Here is an 18,350-nt window from a genome sequence, read left to right on the forward strand (position 1 = left end):
TATTTGATAACGTGTAGCTATTTTATTCTAAGCTTTTGTAGGGTTTCATATCCCGGAGATAAAGTAACCTTTTTGAAAGGACTCCCCTTTTCTGAATTTTGCTGTTTCCTGCTTGTTGAGCAGTGGCCTCTCCTGGGAAAGCAGAGTTATTTCAGCCAATATTTGGACCCCATTTTATATTAGAGTCTGTGGAATATTATACTGCTATTCGGATATATTCATAATCTTTTCTATGATTTTGTTGTTTTTATGGCCCAGTAAAATTTATAGTTGTTTTTGTTGAAAGGTTATCAGAACATATTTGGGCATCAAACTTTTTCAAAATAAATAATGATGGCAATACTTCTAAGATATCTCTTAACAAATGTATCCAACAGAGTTTCGTTCTTATTACAATGCAAATTAAATGAGAATAAAATTATTCTTATTTTAGGACAGTTTCAAAATGAATGTTTTTGCTCCCGCTTCCCACCCACATACAAGGAGGCACCCCAGATTTCACCTTTTTTTAAATCGTGGCAATTTGAAAATATATCGAGAAGGCCGTATGTAGATAATGAATGGTTCAGTTAGCATTAATCCCAGAGAATGGAAAATCAGGAGCAAGTCACTTTTAAAGAATAAGATTGTTCATACTCACCTCTTCCTGACCACAAGTCTACCACTGTAAATTAACATTCGAAGTTAGCCACCCCTGTGATATGACTATGAGAATGTTTTCTTTGCATGATTCTGGATCATTCTGTGGTGCAGATCACTCTAAAGGAGCAGAATGGCCTTTAACTTTTGTCTTTCGCAGCCAGGATCTAACGTTTTCTGGATTTCACTGCTCTTTGGAATTCTCCACCAGAGGGAGGACAAGGGAAGAAGGTTTCACCCGCAGTTCTAAGGGAAGTTTGAACTCGAGAAACTGAACAGTAATGAAGTGAAGAGCTCTAGTGCCGTCTATTCACTCTCCCTCTTCCTACTTGCTTTCTCACTCAGCAGAACTGAGTGACGACCAGCTCTTGCAGTAATTTTATTGATCATCGCGTTTTAACCAGGGTCTTATAGTTCCTTTGGAATTAAGTTGTAGTGAGAGATAGTTTAGGACACGCCCTTTGAAGAGGTCAGGTTATTATTTATTTTAGGAAGAGCTAAAGACGAGAATTCTGACAGACACATTGTTGAACCCTCGAAAGCAGAACTTACATATACATTCAAGGAGCACATCTACGAGGATGCTGCGATCTGACACCACCCCCTCCCCCCAAAGGTTCACTGAGCCTCCCTGTGAACCCAGGACATTCAAAGTCCCTTCCACTCAGAGTTCATCTTTGCCCTATGTGCGTGTGGGATTTTCACTAAAGAAAAGAATGAACCCCAAACTCTCCTGGGGAAACACCAAACGTTTCTCTCCTTCCCGAGTTCCAGAACCTTTATTTGGGGGACAGGTATCGAAGTTACAAACTTTTTTCTCCAACATTTCTCCGCATTAAAGGAAACACACTAGCCCTTCTGGGCGCTGCCTGGTTTCGGGAGAGAGCGAGGAGAGCCAGGAGCGCGAGCCCCTGGGTCTCTTCCTTGGTCCTTCATTCTCCCGGGCCGCTCGGTTCGGTTCCCGCTGCAGCGGTGACTGAGGCGTCTCCGCGCAGGTTCCAGCGACCCCTGTCGGGGGTTCCCTGCGGCCACTCGGCGCGCCGCCGCCCCCCGCCCGCCTGCCGGGCCGGGCTCCGGAGTGAAAGGGGCTGCGCCGGGAGCGCCGAGCCCAGGCTCCTCCCGGTGGCGTGTCCGCGCCTCGGGGTGGGGGTGTGGTGGGGAAGAGGGAGGGGGCGAGGCAAGGGGAGGGTGAGAAGGAGGCGCCAGCCTCCAACCTGCGGGCGGGAGGTGGGTGGCTGTGGGGCAATTGAAAAAGAGCCGACGAGGAGTTCCCCAAAACTTGTCGGAACTCTGGGCTCGCACAGAGGGCAGTAAGTCGCAGAGCCGCGGTGGCTGCCTGGGTGATGAGAGCGCGGGCAGGACGGTGAACGCCTCTCCCTCCTCGAGCTGCAAGCGCTCCGGACAGAGGGCAGGACAGGAGCCGACAGCGGCGGGACCCAGCGCGGCGGGAACCAAGGACTTCTTTGGGCGACAGGAGCAGCCCCGAGAGCAAGGGCGACCGCTTTACTGAGCGACCGCTAGTCCCAGGTGGCCCGGACCGCACACCGCGTCCGAGCCGCTCCCCGCAGGCGACAGGAGACGGCCCCGCGCCTCGCGAGCGCCGCAGCCCCGTTTCTCTCCCCCTAGAGGGACAAACTTTTCCTAAACCCTCGGACCAAACTTGTCGCGCGTCGTCTTCGTCCGGAGCCGTCCGCGCAGAGCGTGCACTTCTTAGGCGAGATGTCCGAGCGCAAAGAAGGCAGAGGCAAGGGGAAGGGGAAGAAGAAGGATCGAGGCTCCGGCAAGAAGCCCGCACCCGAGGCGGGCGGCCCGAGCCCAGGTGAGTGCGCCGCGCCGCCGGGGCTCCGCCATCCTCCTCCTCCAGCGCTGTCGCTTCCCTCTCGCCCGCCCGCGCCCTGCGCTCCGGGCACCTGGCCCGGTTCCCGGGCGTCCGCGGAACCGGGCCGTTCTCGCCCTCCGTGGGGCCGCCCCTCACCTGGGCGCCCAGCCTCACCGGGGCGCCTGCTCTCCGCGTGCAAGGCGAAGGGCGGGAGCCCGGGTCCGCGCCTTCCAAGGGTCCGGGACGCGCAGCGCTCCCTGGCACGGCCTTTTACCAGCGCCTCGACTGAGCCCAGCCCGGGAGCCGGACCCGGTGTGCAGGAGCAGAGGCTGGTGCGCGCTTGTCCGGCGCCAGGAGGGCTTTGCACAGGCCCCGCCTGCCCTCTAGCGAGAGAAGCGGGAATGGGTCTCCCCTCCGTGTGCCTGGCTCGCAAGAACCGGGCGGTGAGAGAGAGGCGGCATAAGCGGTTGTGCATCGGTGTTTTGGGCAGAAGGGCGGGCGGTGTAGGGTCGCGGTGTGTGCGTAGATTCACTCTGATGCAATCTGCGGTATTGGAACTATGATCAGCTAAGAGAGGTTCCTATAGGTCAGCAAAACAGATAAAATCTAGCCCAATGCCGGGAATCAGATCTGTTCCAAATGAGTTCTCAAACTTTCGGCTTAGCAGTTCTCTTTTTCAGGAACTTCTTAATAAATAAGGTTCATTTATGTTTCCAAGAAATGCCAAAAAGCAAAAGTTTATCAGAATTCTCGAACCCAGTTGTTTACTGGTTCTATAATTTAATGAAATGGCAGTTGAAGCTTTTTAGAGACAGTTATTGTATTTGATAATCAACACGAACATGAATGACAGTATCACCTTAGATTTCTCTAACAAGAGTTGATTCTTGAGACATTGTCTTGGACAAAGTAGACGTCCCAGAGTTGTTTATAAGTGAGTGAAGAAAATGCTTAAAATACAAGAGGAAGGAGACAAATAAAGGGCTGTTTTTTTGTTTTGTTTTTTGTTGTTTGTTTTTCTGCCATAAGTCATTTAAAGCATCCCCCAACACTTTTTAGACAGCACTTCTAAAGAATTAATTGAATAGCGCTTGGTAATACTGTGGCTGAAGAGGATAAGCAAAAGTATTTGCCGGTTCCTTGAAGGAAGAAAACAAAATTTGCCTAGTCCTCTTATTGGCATCACTGATAGTATTTTAGAACCTGGCTTGTTGGCAAAGATCTTAAGCAGATTTTGAGCAAAACAGAAATTGAACAGAGGGTAATTGTTTGGCCACTGACTATTCCTGGGCATGCTTCTATGATAAGATACTGCTGATCAAATTCACCTTAATTACCTTTCTTTAGTCCTCATGGGAGTGTACTGAAATTTTCCTTTACTTTATGTTTCGAAGATACCGTATAGCATTTTATTCAACAAAGTACAAAGTGGAGAGCTGAATTAACAACCTCTTTACGTGAATTTCTCTGTTGTCTTTTAGAAGGCCATCATGGTAAATTAAAGAGACCTTAGACCTAACCAAAACTGTAAAGTTGTAAAGAGTTATTTATGGGGCCCAGGCCACATGGGGCCCTCCTGTCCTTCCATGAATACTCTGCCTTCAGAAGTTTCTATGGTACTCTGTAGGTGGTCTGATGATTTAAGGAGGGGGGACTGGTTTGAAGTAGCATCTCTTTCAGGTAACAGGTTTGCATTTGTCAAGCGTTCACAGCAGCAATGCCTTAACACAGACGTTGCAGATAAGCAGGTAGTTTAATGAGAGAGACTCAAGGCGAGCAGGCATTTCTGTACCTTGCAGATCTTATCTACTAGGTAGGCAGCTGTGTTGTGACTACCTGATGTTCCCTCTTGACACAGCTTTGAGAGCTTTGTTGGTGGCTCTCATTCTGCTTTCCAGTCCCACAACCGTGATTCCGTCTAAACCAGACAGATTGGCATTTTCTTTAAGTGACATTCTCTCTACTATCTTCTTGGAAAAATTGGGGCAAACTTGGCTCTAGCTTAGTCTTCAGTATATTTCTCCCTCTTTTCTATGAGGTCGTAATTCTTGGGGAGGAGTCTTTTATCCCGTCCAGGGCACCCCGTGTTTGTTAAACCATATAAACCATATAAGAATATGCTTCATTTGATTCAAAAAGAAAAAGAAAAAAAAAGGTCGACTTGAAAGCAGCTTTATATAAAAGCACAGGGCATTAAATAGTATTGTTCTGAAATCAGTGATTCTCTTGTTATTTTCCTTATAATGATAAGGGCCAGTGTACTCTTAGGAGAATGAATAATGGATAGCCATAATGGTTTGTGGGAGAAACCCACACCTCTTTTTCAACCTTTTTCGTACTTTTTAGTTCTTAGGTATCCTCCAAGGAATGACCTCTAGATGCTATAACTGTAGTTTTGCCACTTGCTGTGCCAGCCCAATTTAGAACTTACCTGGACACCCATCTCCTGAATAGCTCCTGTATTAGTGACCTTTAACCCAAATTTCACCCTTTTCTTAAAACAGCCCTGAAACTTTATGCCTTAGATGATACACATGCAAGAGCCGAGCTTCTCTTTGGATGTTACATTACTTCACGACAGTCAGGAGAGATATAATGTGAGGGAACTTAGCCTCTTAGCCCCGCAGTGTGCTGTATTATATGCAGAAGCATAAACACATCTGTTGGAGGGAAATTTTCAGGGGAAAAGGCTTCTTTAACTTTCATGTGCCATGTGTGACTGATATGTGATACATATATGGCTATGTTTCATAATATCCACATTTTTATACAATTAACTGAATATTAGATTGCAAACTATTAGGGCTGCAGATGTTCAGCAGAATTATCTATTCTGTAATAATGGCTCTAATAAGTCCCAAGCCCTTGGAGTCATCGATTCCTCTTCTTTGCTTAAAATAAGCAACCTCAGCATAATCCTGGGCTTTATAACACGTGTCCATGTACCAAGGGCCCTGTAACATCCAGGGCCTCCTAGGTGCCAGACCTCCCATATTCCAGGCTCTTCATACTGATTCAGCTCAACAGGCTTCCTAGTGAATCCTGAATTATAAAACCAGGGCTTTTTTTTTTTTTTTTTTTTTTGCTTCTAAGCTTACTTTATAAATCTTTGCTAACTTAAGTTTTTCTTTCATTAAATGAGAGAAGGATTCCCCCCCCCCAACCCCTCTCTCTTTTAAATGACCTTGAACAAATAGATTATCTAGCCTAGCCCAGTTCTAGAACTATTGGATCTCCATTCAATCCTGGCAGAGGGGCATTTGTGAATACAAGTGGTGGAAAAATTGAGAAACTTGGTATCCCAAACTGGTTGAAGCAAGGCCCTGTGCTCCCCTGATGTCATCACCCACCTGTTTCGTTAACTAAGTGGCTCCCTGGGCTGAAGTGCTTGTAAACATTCTTGGGTATGAAGTGCCCTGTCTTTAACAGGGCAGCATGTGTTTACAGAACAGGAGGAATGTCCAGCGATCTGTTTCTACCCGGTTCCTTATAACCACTTACTTTATGTAATTATTGAAAACATTAAGTAGTGTTTACAGAATGAAATAGAATTTATTTTGAAGAATTTGAAACAGAAAGAGTGGGAACAATTTGGGATATTATTCTCATATCTGCAAAATGATAAAATGATACTGATTGGAAGAATGAGGGGAAAATATATATGTAATCAGAAAATATTGAACCAATGTGAGACCAGTGACCTCCTTTCTACATGCCAGGCACTATGGTGGACACTTTCATATTTATTACCAAAGGAACTATTATTTATCATATATCTTACTGTGTTTCAGACAATATAACAGATGCTTTGTGTATTTTTTGAGTTTATGCTTTTTATTTTTTTAATTAGAAAATAAATTTTCCTTCTATTTGCTGCATCTTCTTTTGTTATCTGAAAAAGGTATCTTCCTCTTCCTCAATTATGTATGTTATCTTGATTCTTCTTTATAATAATATTTTCACATGTATCTTATATTTTTAGTTTAATTATCCTCTGTGTTATAGATAAAGTAACTGAAATATTATGTAACCTTCATAAAAAAGGGCTATGGTGAATGCATTTTTTTTTTTTTCAATTATACAACTATAGTTGACATGCTTTGTGTATTTTATCATCTGTCCTAGGAAGGAAAATGCCCCACTGTTAGGTAGTCAACAGAGGATGCCTAGTACTTAGCTCAACAACCACATTTCCTGCGTTTAAACCCTAGTTCTGCTGCTGTATAGTTATGAGAGAGTTACTTAATCTCTCTCCATGCCCGAGTTTCCTTATTTGTAAAACTGGAATAGTAATATTATCATGAAGTTATTATGGGGCTGAAGTGAGATGATCCATGGAAGCATTCTGAACATTGCCTACCATGTCATAAGTGCCCAATAAATGTTAGCTCTGTTTATAAAATTACTTTAGAAACGAATTGTGTCTTTGCAAAGATATTTGATATAGTTTTCAAAATTTACCTTTTATGGTAAAAAAAAACAATCCAAAGCTGGCCTTAGATTAGAGTGAGTATAAATATTAATATCTACTACCTGTAAATATAAAGAAATGTGGATAAGTATGTCAAATACCATAACTACATATATGTGTAATGAAAACAGTCTTGAATTTAGTCTAAATATTGAAAGTAGAGTGAGGTGCAACATAATTTTATCTCTGGCAGAAAAATGTTGAGATCTCAAGCTATGAAAAGATTTTGAAACATGACTCCTTTTCTAGCAAAACCAAAGAGTTGATGCTTAAACCTCACTTTATTATATAGAATTCATAATCTTCTCTTTTGGGACTAGTACAAATTGCAGCACTTAAAAAGGAAAGTGTGTATTAATATGCTTTTTGTTATCTTTTTTATCAAGTGTAACTCTATATTGCCAGTGAGGTTCATAGAATTGAGTGCAGGTGTTTCTAAATCTAAACAAAATAATGAATATAATAAATCCACATTTCTTACTATTTTCTTTCCTCCCCTTCTCACTAGAATAACTATAAGTAGTGTTTAAAGTACTTACCAAATCAGTGATTTATTAGCATTCTTACCAAATCGGTGTTTTATTAACATTCTCTAAGTAACGCATTCAATTCTGCTTTAACGGTACTGAGAGTTTATCGTGTTTTGCTATTACAGAAGAAAATAAAGCAAGTGTCAATATTTCGGGTGAGTGATTTTATTTTCTCAAAGAAGCAAACAAATGGACTTCTAATATTTGTTAACACTAGAGCTCTCCTCTTGACAAGCCGAAAATACAAAAAATTAAATCAGATAGTATTAGCTTAAAAATGGATTTTTCTTATCCGGAGGAGAATAATATCTGCTAAATATGCTATTAGGTACATAAAATGAAATTTCCCCAACAGAACAAGTGATGCTTTGGATTTGCCCTAATCTTACACATCTATCTGCACGTGTGTGTGTGTGCACACTTGCATGAGTTTTAATAGATTAAAAGAAGGAAAGCTACCAAAATGCCAATAGATGTCAGTGTTTGTTGCTTTAAAAAAGTAAGGTGTTTGTAAAAAAGAGACAATTTATTCTCAGTTTTAATAAGCATAAAACTGGCTACTTTTAAAAATTTTACAATAATATCCTGTATAACCCTGCTGATATTTTGTTAGTGAATATATTATGTTTGCATATCCCTTTTCTTTTAAATACTAAAAGATGCCTCCGCAATAAATTCCCCGAAGAATTCAGAATGTAGGTTGAAAATACACTAATCAGTACATTTCTTCTTTTTAATTAAGAAACAATTGTTCGAGAATGTTATTAGATTTATTTTGCATTTTTAAACTGTAAATTAATTATGCATGTTTCTTGTGTGACTTCGATTAAGATTGAACAGGTGCATTTTTGAGTCCAACTCAAGTGAGATCTGTGCAGTTCTGCCTCTGCAGGCCAGAGATGATCAGATTTCTCTTCTTCGTCTTCACGAGTGTCACCTTTCTCTGGCCTCCAGAGGGTGCTCCAAGAGCATAGCACTGCTATTCCCCAAAGTGACTCCTTTTCTCTTTAAGTTTCTTGATATTCTGGGCAATCTATGGGGAAGAAGGGAGTCTGGATTTTCATGAGTTAGCTGCCTCAACAGGAGTTTGTTTTCTAGCTTGATCAAACAGCCCAAATTCACTCAGAATTCTGAATCAGGACGTTCTGAAATATTATGATGACGATGATGTGATGATCAACTTGAAAGGGGACATTTGTGAGATTAACTTTAACCAGCACCTTTCCCCCAGAGAACTGAGCATCTTATAAGCACCTTTCAGTTGCCTCTTATGGCAATTTCTTTTAAATATAAGTTCAGGCAGTACCCACAAAGAGATTTTGTTACATTTAAGTTCCACTATGGCATTGCAAAGGTATATGTGAACGCATGAAAATTGAACAAAGGATCTTTACTGAACACGTTTGTGTTCAGTTCTTCACACTATATCCTCAACCTCTGGCTAAAATGTTTAAGAATCCAAATTTGATTGATTACATGTTTTTGAAAATGGGTTTGAATGATTAATTCTTTTGGATCACGAGCTAATATTGTAATACTGTCATGTAGCCTATGCGTTTGCTCATGATTTATTCCACTCTGTGCTTGTCATCTTCATCAGGAGTTACTTCCATTATATTACTTCCTTTCTCTTTGGAAAGTGCAATAAAGTTCACATTGTTTTGGTCCAGGAAAGGTATTATTGATGGGCAGTAAGTACACTTTGCTCTGCCACAGTGTCCCAAACCTTTTATTTAACAGCTTCAATAAGCAGGCAGCTGGCTTCTTTGCGCAGCTATTGAATTTCAGTTTCAATGATGTGAGAGTTAGGGAATGTTTTATTAGATTGAACCACATGAAATTGTCAGTTTTTAGGGCATACATGACTGAATATTGTCAATGTCGTATAGTTTAATCTCATATTTGGACTGTTTAGTACTTTGACTTTATGCTTTACATGTTATTTTAAATGATGTAGTAATGACAATTTTGAAAACATTTTTATAAGTTTTGGTAATTAAATGAGGTTAAAGTGGTATATAAAAGGAATGTGAACTAGGAAATCATTGAGCTGGGGACATTTTCTCCAATAAATAGATTAGGTCGTAAGATATCCATATAAAATGAATTCAGCATAAAATTAGAGTGCCATGGCAACTAGCATTTTCCCTTGGAGAGAAAAGTGTTACATTTGTACCACAATACATAACTTTTATTTTTATTGGACAAAGTAGCAAACTGTTATCATGGTTTGTCTTACCCACCATATTTCTGCAGAGATTCGGGTAGGAAATATTGATAATTGGTAAGTAATCCTAGCTTTATTTTATGGAGTAATGTTTTAAAAAATCTTTTCTCAGTTTCACAGTACTACATTCATTCAATTTTCCTAGTAATATTAATAAGTGTGAATTTTAATGCCAAGTGAAAATGCATCTCATTTTGAATATTACTTTATATTCCTTTATAAATAAGGTTAAAATTTAGATAAAGTCAGTTTTTTAAAGTGTATATGTTTGTACATATGATTGTAACTCATCTGTTTTGCACATAATCTCACAAGTGTAGAGACAAATTGCATTTTTAAAGAATATGGCAGTCTCTTTAGCTATTCCATAATGAATCTAAAACCCATCTTTAAAGGAAATGTCTAAATTCCATTTTGGAATGATATTTTTTTCAGAGCAAAAACATTTATAAATATAGTGAAATGTTTTTGAATACTGAATGTCTTATATATAACTGCTTCAAAATAGAAAGTCAGAATTCCAACATATTTTATGATTTAAAAATATACATATATTTTAGCCCTATGTAAAGCAAAATTTCAACATTAATTATGCATAGGAATATGCATAATATAACATAATATAACAGCTCTGAAGTTTTACAACTTAGAATTTCAGATCTTAGCTGTGTAGTATGTCATTTATTAAGAATTTTATTTGTAGTATAATGATAGGAAACCACCTATACGTGTGAGCTGATAAGAAATGCATCCAAAAATCGAAGAAGAAAAAAATGAAGGAGATGGTCAACAGGTATTTAGAAGAAGACTAATTAATGTTCATGACAAGAGAACTTTCTTTTATACAGATATAAATACGTATGTTGCTATTTAATGTTTAGAAATATAGACTTTGGGGATCTAATGTTCTTTCTATTTTTAAATTTATCGGGACTTTAAAAAGTTTCTAGTTGTCCCTGAATGTCTCTTCTTCCCTCTCCCCATCTTAATCCTTGGACTTTTTGCTATATTGTAGGACAGCTAGTGTTGTAACCTGCTCTAATTGTAGTTGACGTAAAGTAGGCTGCAAGATAAGGGAGGCCATTTTGGACACAGCACACTATAGTGCCTACAGTGTGTGTCTACAATGTGAACACTTGAAATATGTTTAACATGAGTTAGTATATATGAAAAAAAAAAAAATTTATGGACCTTCGTCTTCTCTCCTGTCCCCTGACCAAACCTTGGAAAATTTACTTTCCTCTTATGAGTTTATACTATTTTAAGGGTTATACATGTTTAAATGAAATGACTGTTTTATGTTGTTTTTTTTTAATATATATTCATGTAATATCTGAGCATATAGTAGGAAGACTTTTTTGAATGGAGGACAACATCATATCCATTTGTGACCTCAGTTAGAGTCGATCTGAGACTAAAATGTACACCTGTGTCATCAGCAGTTCAGTGAAACCCAAATGAACATTTTAAATCATTATTCTGATGACTCTAAGTTTGAATGGTATTTACGCTAGAGTATTTTTGCTCCTCTCCAAACCTACTGGAGTGGAGGAAGTACAAAGCGTGGGTGGCATTTCGAATCTGTATCTACCTATTCCACAAGGGATGGGATGAAACAAAATCCCACAAAAAGGCGTGAGCTTTCCTGGGTGTATCCTCACTCTTACATCAAACCAGCAATACCTTGACTTTCAGTGGTATTCTAGAACTGAGCAGTATGTTGCTTTCTCCCCAAATCTGGCCTATTCACCTTAAAAATAAAAGTTCGTTTTCTGAATGTGGTCACTAAAAAGAAAAATCAGCTCTGTTCTTTCTGAACGAGCAGACCAAATCTGAATTATTGTATTCGAATATAGCGCAATTCTATATCAGCATGAAAAATTTGACTTTGAGCTGCACCAAGTTGAGGTTTTGGGGACACTTGAATGGCGAGCCAGCTTAGCGACTGACGGGTTTGTGCCAAGATAGGGAGGTGCTGGTTTCAGTTAGCTCAGAGAAGTGGTTGAGAGGCGACGCTCTGGCTCCGTCCTCTGGTTGCACTGTGTGAGCCTTGGCTCTTCCACCTCCTACTAGCATAACTATGACGGTGACAAAGACTCTTTAAGCCTCAGTGTCCACATGCATACATTGCAAAAATAATATTTTGCAATTCATGTGGTTGTTCTGAGGATTAGTGTTTTTATTGTGCTGATTACAAAGCAAGATGGAATGATTGGTTTTATTGGGTTTAAATATTACTAAAAATCTAAGAATTTTTTCAGTGTTTGTCATCTAATGGTATCTTCTCTTTATGTATGTCTACATCAATGTTGTCTGCATTTTAGTCCCTCAGGCGATAACTTCATAAATAAATACTGTACATCTTTTCACCTGGTCTTCTACACAGGTGACTATCATGTTCATAATAACCATCAAATATTTATTTGGAAGAGATTCTATAGCTTTGGATCATTGGTGAGAGTTGGATGCCAAATGTGTAACACATCCATAAAAAGATCAACTGGAGATTTTTAACCTGAGGTTTTAGCTTGAACTTTGACCTATAGTTAAGATTATTTTTGGAGAATGGAGGAATATTAGTGGCGATGTTTTAATCAGTTGGCACAATAACAGGTTATATGCACTTTTATTTTCAATAACACACACATACACACATGTACACACACACTTAATCTTTTAAAATGCATGCCAGTTGTTCTTTAGTTGTAACTGTTTCATTCTTTAGCTCTGGGTATCTTGATGGTCAAAGTAACTTTGTATTATAGCAGCTAGTAGAGTACTTTGCATATAGATACTGATAAACGAGTGAGAATTATCTTGTATATATATTTGTTGGCTATTTTGTTTCCCGAGCTACAAGGATAAATAATTGTAGTTTATGAATTGATTTAATTGGAATGTGCTTCAGTTGTGTAGTGAAGAATAGTGGTTTCATTGTCTGACAAAATTTTTTATTTGTATATTAAGTAGACATTATTTTGTGTGTATGTATGAAACCTGATTTTATATTCCTTTGATGTGTTATTGCTTCTCTGCCAACAGAGCTAAGCACAATATTTCATTGTTTAGAATTGTAGTATTCCCTAAATTCTCCACTTTAAATTGTTTTTAAATAAGTAAAAGGGAGTCTGCCTTGAAGCCCATGAAGAGGTAGATTTTTATAAACAGTTATAATGGCAGTAATATTGAAAATTATTGTCACCTATTTCTGAGAAAAATATTGAAGGCTGCTATATTGCTCCCAGAAGGATTAGTTTGAATAAAGAAAATAATTGTGATTATAATTTGGTTTAGCGAGGTCACCTTGCTGTATACTTAGAATCTCCCCTGGGAGGCAACGGAAGGAACTGCGCATGCATTATCTATTTTGAGAAAGAGTTATACATACAGAAGTTATGGAAATGAGCTGGTGGGTTTATCAAGAGAAAAACAATTATTTGAATACCGAGTTGAATGGAAAATGAAATACATAATTTTCCATATATTAAATCAAGAGAAATGGAAACTTAAGTTTTAAGGATTGTTTTTTGTTTTTGATTTTTCACATGTTGATTATATTGTGTGTTCTCAGTTGCCTTTAACCTGACAGGAAAGAAAAATGTCAATAGAAATAGTTGTTTTATGTAGTTCGATATTTGGAAAGCAACATTAGCGTTTTAAATGTTGTGTGTATTATTTACACCCCTTCAAAAAGGACTGTGATCCACTTCAGAAAGACAGATGAGACAGGTTATTTATTGTCTATTCCCAGGAATTAACAGAAACTAACACAGGACAGAGAGTATAGCCCCTGACACCTCTGCTGATTCATTGTCCTCTGAGATCAAATCTACATGAGACTCCTTCTACCAAGAGAGCCTCTAAATTGGACCATGCACAGAGGGGAAAAAAAAATGTCACCACTTACGATATGCTACTGGTTACAGAACATATAGTCACAGAAGTTAAAAAACTCAGTGAAAGCCCTGCATCTGAATTTGGTGACTATAGACACACTCTGTAAGGTAAAGACATGTTTCAGCTCTCCCTTGCCCCCTCCACTGAAGGGAGGCTTATTTCCTTCTACTTCTTGAAGTCTTGATGGGAAGGCAGGACACAGCCATCTTGCTGCTTTGCCCTGAGCGCACCTGTATGGGACTAAAGCTCCCTGTAGCTAGAAGCATAGTGGCAACTGTCTTTGGGGACCTGCTGCTATGTGTGCCTCTTTGGGAAAATGTCACGGCTCCTCCGCCTCTGACATCACAGGATTCCAAGAGAGACAGCAGCTGTAAAAGATCTGATTACTCTTTTTTGTCATTTAGATATGTGATTTTTATAAAGGTACTGCTGACCTTAACGCAGATGCCCTTTTAGGATCTATTTCTGTGAAGCTCATCGGTGGCCAGACTGCACAGCTCCTGAATAATGCTCTTGCTCTTGAGCAAGATAAGTCACAACTGTATCTAGAGAACAATTTATTCATCCCTCAGCGGTATTACAAGTCTCACATTAACTCACAAATAGAAATAACCCTTTGGAAGGTGCACAATGTTTTGCTAGTATTAGTATGTTGAGTCACTATAAAATATAAAAAGTATTCCCTACTTGGAACTTTTAAGTATTTAGTTTGTGATTATGAATACAGCAGTGCTTTATTGAAAACTCCCTTGACAAATTAAGCGAATAACGGACATCCTTAGAATTGCCATGTTTCATGGTACATTTGTAACTAAAAGCCTCTTCTTTAAGTAATGACCGATAGTCTCATGGAAAAAGCCACTCTATTGCTGGCCACTTGAGGAAATAAGAAATGGGAAATGATTGCATATTGATATATGTATGCAGGATTCTAAGTATTAAATTTACACATTGCCCGAACATGTAGTTATGTTTTCTTTGGGCGCAGACTTTCCATTCAATTACTTTTAAAAAGTATTAACAAATAATTATACTTAAAATTGACTAGAGTTACATTTTAAATGCTCAGATAGATTTACTTTTTTATAGAATTGCTTTTGTGATTGTTAGTCTTTTAAATAATATTTCGGGAGATAGTATAAATGCTGAACTGTATAACTGTGAGGACATCAACAAATGTGTCAATAAATAGGTTTTATATTCTATCATCTTATTTTCTATAACACAGAAAACATACTTTGAATATTTTATTTATCTGAATATTTTATCGTCTTCAATATTTTATTTATTTATTTTTAATTTATTTATCCTTTTTTTGTTTGTTTGCAAGACAGAGGTCAACACAATCTCAGTTCTATTTTGAGCACTTTATTGTGTCATTTGTATATTTTAATTTTGTCCTCATCCAGAGGAAGTTTTAAGTGAGTGGTTATAGATGAACGTTCTAGCTTTTCACATCTTTACACTGTTAACTCCACGAGGCATTGTCTGTCTTGTGGTTATCGTGTCACCAGGGGCCAGCACAGTCCTGGGAGCATAGACGTTGCTCTTAACTTATTCAGTGATTGAATGAAGGAGAGGGTATTGCTAATTTGCTTAAAACAATGGGTTGTGAGAATTTCTGGGTGGCAGTTGAGTTATTATGCTACTATCAGTTACTATTTAGTTATTTTGTTACTTTATAACTGGGTGGCAGTTGAGTTATTATGCTACTATCAGTTACTATTTAGTTATTTTGTTACTTCAGAATTGCAGGATGAATGCAAATCACCAGTGCCAGCGATTCATGGATGTGTTCCTAAATTTACCATTCATTATTTTTCTGATTTAAATTTGTACAATTTATCTTAAAGCTCTCAGTAAGTAATAATCTATTTCATTATTCAGACTAATGAACAGGAATTATAGGTTTGCTTAATATGCAATTCTTGCTAATCCTAAAATGTTTTTGTTCTATTTTCTCTTAAGTACATAGAGGCAGTTAAGAAACTACCCTGATGAAGTTTAAGGAATTAATATTTGTAAATACTTAGATCATTGCTTGGAACATATGGTTGCCATGTTAAGAGTATGTTACATAAATAACAGTTGTTCCTGGTAAATAATGAAAATAATCTTAATATTAGAGCTGCCTAAAATATTAGAGCTAGCTCTTAAAAACAACCACATTAGTCCTGGGAAAAATCATAGAATGTTGGAACGGAAAAGGTTATCTTAAAGGTCATGTGCTCAAATCACGTCTTTTTAGATGAAGAAAAACACAAGGTCCTACAAGAGCATCGGTTCAAGCACTAGAACCCAGGTACCTGGATTTCAGGGTAGGGATTTTAATTACTATAATGCTACACTTTCAAATCTAAGATTGGCACTCTGTGTGAATTCAAGTTTTATAGTGCTTTGAGTGTTATTATGCTTTCAGATAAGAGAGATGGATTTCTACTCCATCAAATAGCAGCTTGGCATACATCATTGATACGGTTTTAATTATTTTGAGGGTTGCAGTACGTTTAAATCAACCAACCTTTTATATCTATTTGTTTCTTGTTATGGTATCTTGTACCCAAGTAGGGTCAATGAATATTGACTGAGAAGATGACCATTAATGTAAGTAATTCTAATGTTATAACATGGAAGAGGAAGGTAATGTGTGTGTGAGAGAGAGGAGTCGAGTATTCATATATGGTCTGGAGCTGAGCTGTCTCTATGCTTTGAAACATTACTAGCACTGACACCTTACTGCAAGAGGCCCCAATAACAAGAAAGATCTCTGTGGGCTTTCTGAATGCTGTTTGGAGAAGAATGATGTGCATACAAAAGAGTCATGAACACTTGTGCCTTGACAGCTGGCTATGAGACCACCAAGTCACTCATTTGCATCTGTGAGCCACTGACCAGTCACTGATCACAGTGACATTTTATCACTAACAACCTGAATTATCTTTGACCCAGGGACCTAGAGATCAAAGGCCTCCTAGTCCATTATTAGATTTCTAGAGTGGTAGTTCAATTTGCGTTAGGAGATTTATTTATACCTATTTCTTTAGCTTTTTTTTTTTTTTTGTGGGGTGGGGGAGGGATGGGAGGGAAGTAGGAAGAACGAGAAATGCAGTTGTTATCCCCACTCCTTATAGGATTATTGTTTGGTTCAGACCTTTATTTGTAGGATTTTGCTAGCATATTAAAAGATAGAAAGTCCTAACTCTCAAAACATTGTGGTTTTTGTCTGGGCCTCACATGAATTGTCGCAAATGTTACCAGCAACTTTTAAACTAGAGCTTCACAGAAGAACCACACTCTACAAGAAGGAACTTTGCCTTGGGAAAAAGTCAGATCCTTTGAGGGTGGTAGAAACTTATAAAGTTTGCTGATTCATATTCAACTGGCCCCATTAATGAGGGACTTGGTGACTGGAAAGGGACTGAAGAGTTCATTTGAAACTCATCCAGGGAGCTGAGAGGACAGAGGACTGCTGACTCCCAGCCAACACGGATCAAAAGGCTCTTCCAGGTCCTAGCAGGGAGCGTCCTGAGCCAGAGCTGGGAGAACTGGAGGGTGAGAACCAGGATTCAGTGTGTGCGTGTGTGTGTGCATGTGTGTGTGTGTGTGTGTGTGTATGTGTGTGTGTGTGTGAGAGAGAGAGAGAGAGAGAGAAAAAGAGAGAGAGAGAGAGAAAGAGAGAGAGAGAAATAAGCAGTCATCTCTTTGGAGGAAGAGAGAAGCAGGAGCCGAGGTGAAGGAGCACGAATATGCTAGTGTGGGCAGGGCACTGTTCAGGATGGCAGTTGTATAATTTTTTTCAGCCGTTTATGTCCTTTAGATTTAATTTTGGGTTTTCTTCATTCTCAATTTCAAGATAACGTATTTCCTTTTATTTTTTGATGCAGGCTCTGTTTATTTTCCAGAAATTTTAACTCCTGCACTAAAATTTTGTTTAAGTTTTCTAATCTTCTTGATCATCTTAACAGAAGGATCATCATATTATGTTACTTTACAATATCATATATTTTTCTCTGTAGTAACTCTAAATTTTCATCAAGCTATTCATTAAACGAATACCACTTAAACTTCCCACTACTGAGATTTCCAAATTTATTTATTCTCCTTTTGATAAAGCAAGTATTTTATTAGAAAAACAGCAGACTGCTTTTTAGGTGAAGCAAATCAAGCTGCTGTGATTGTTATTGTGAGTGTATAAAAAAATTTTGATTGCGTTTTTAACATCAAAATCACCTGGTCCTACACATAGAAACATAATTTTTTTTTAAAATTTCAGTCAAAGATTTATTGATAAGCTATAAAGTACAAATCAAAGATCTGAGCATAAGTGTATAGTAAAAAACTTTATTTCCCAAAAACTTAATTTAAAAGAAAAAAGAAATATTGAGCAAGCATCAAGTGCTTCATTGGTGGCCTAGAGATATATTTAAGGATATCATCTAGAGATCCATTTCTTACCAGGAAAGAATCAATTCCACTTATTCTTCTCTTTCTCTGTGGCACAGGTCCAGGAAGGTATTTTAATAGATTGGTGGCAAGATTTTAACTCAGACAAAACTTATAAGCCAAACACCATTATTTCTAGTACAGTGGCTTTACCACATTATTGGGTAATAAAGCTAAAAGCTGCCAAATGTTTCAGAATTATTTTCAGAAATTTACATCCTCTTTGTTCTCATTACCTTGAGAAAGAGTTCAGAGAAAGGACTTAATCAGCATGCAATTATAGTATTAGATAAAATATACAATTGGGTCTATAACCAAGATGCA

At 38.4% G+C, this 18,350-nt stretch overlaps 1 protein-coding gene across 6 annotated transcripts in view; it reads left to right on the forward strand.

Annotated features, from left to right (window-relative positions):
- Window positions 1-18,350, forward strand: part of NRG1 (neuregulin 1) — a 1,003,268-nt gene that overhangs the window by 799,284 nt on the left and 185,634 nt on the right. For 2 of the 6 annotated variants that reach the window (XM_011372036.2, XM_011372024.2), the window contains exon 1: window positions 1,784-2,458. The exons of 1 other annotated variant lie outside the window; for it this stretch is intronic. In XM_011372036.2, coding sequence (XP_011370338.1) covers window positions 2,359-2,458 — 100 coding nt within the window. In that variant the 5' untranslated portion in view covers window positions 1,784-2,358. Of the gene's footprint in view, window positions 1-1,782; window positions 2,459-18,350 lie in introns of those variants that run through there. 3 more of the 6 variants (XM_011372016.2, XM_011372030.2, XM_011372009.2) reach the window with 2 other exon arrangements.

Source organism: Pteropus vampyrus, unplaced genomic scaffold, assembly GCF_000151845.1.
Source record: "Pteropus vampyrus isolate Shadow unplaced genomic scaffold, Pvam_2.0 Scaffold8, whole genome shotgun sequence".
NCBI lineage: Eukaryota > Metazoa > Chordata > Mammalia > Chiroptera > Pteropodidae > Pteropus > Pteropus vampyrus.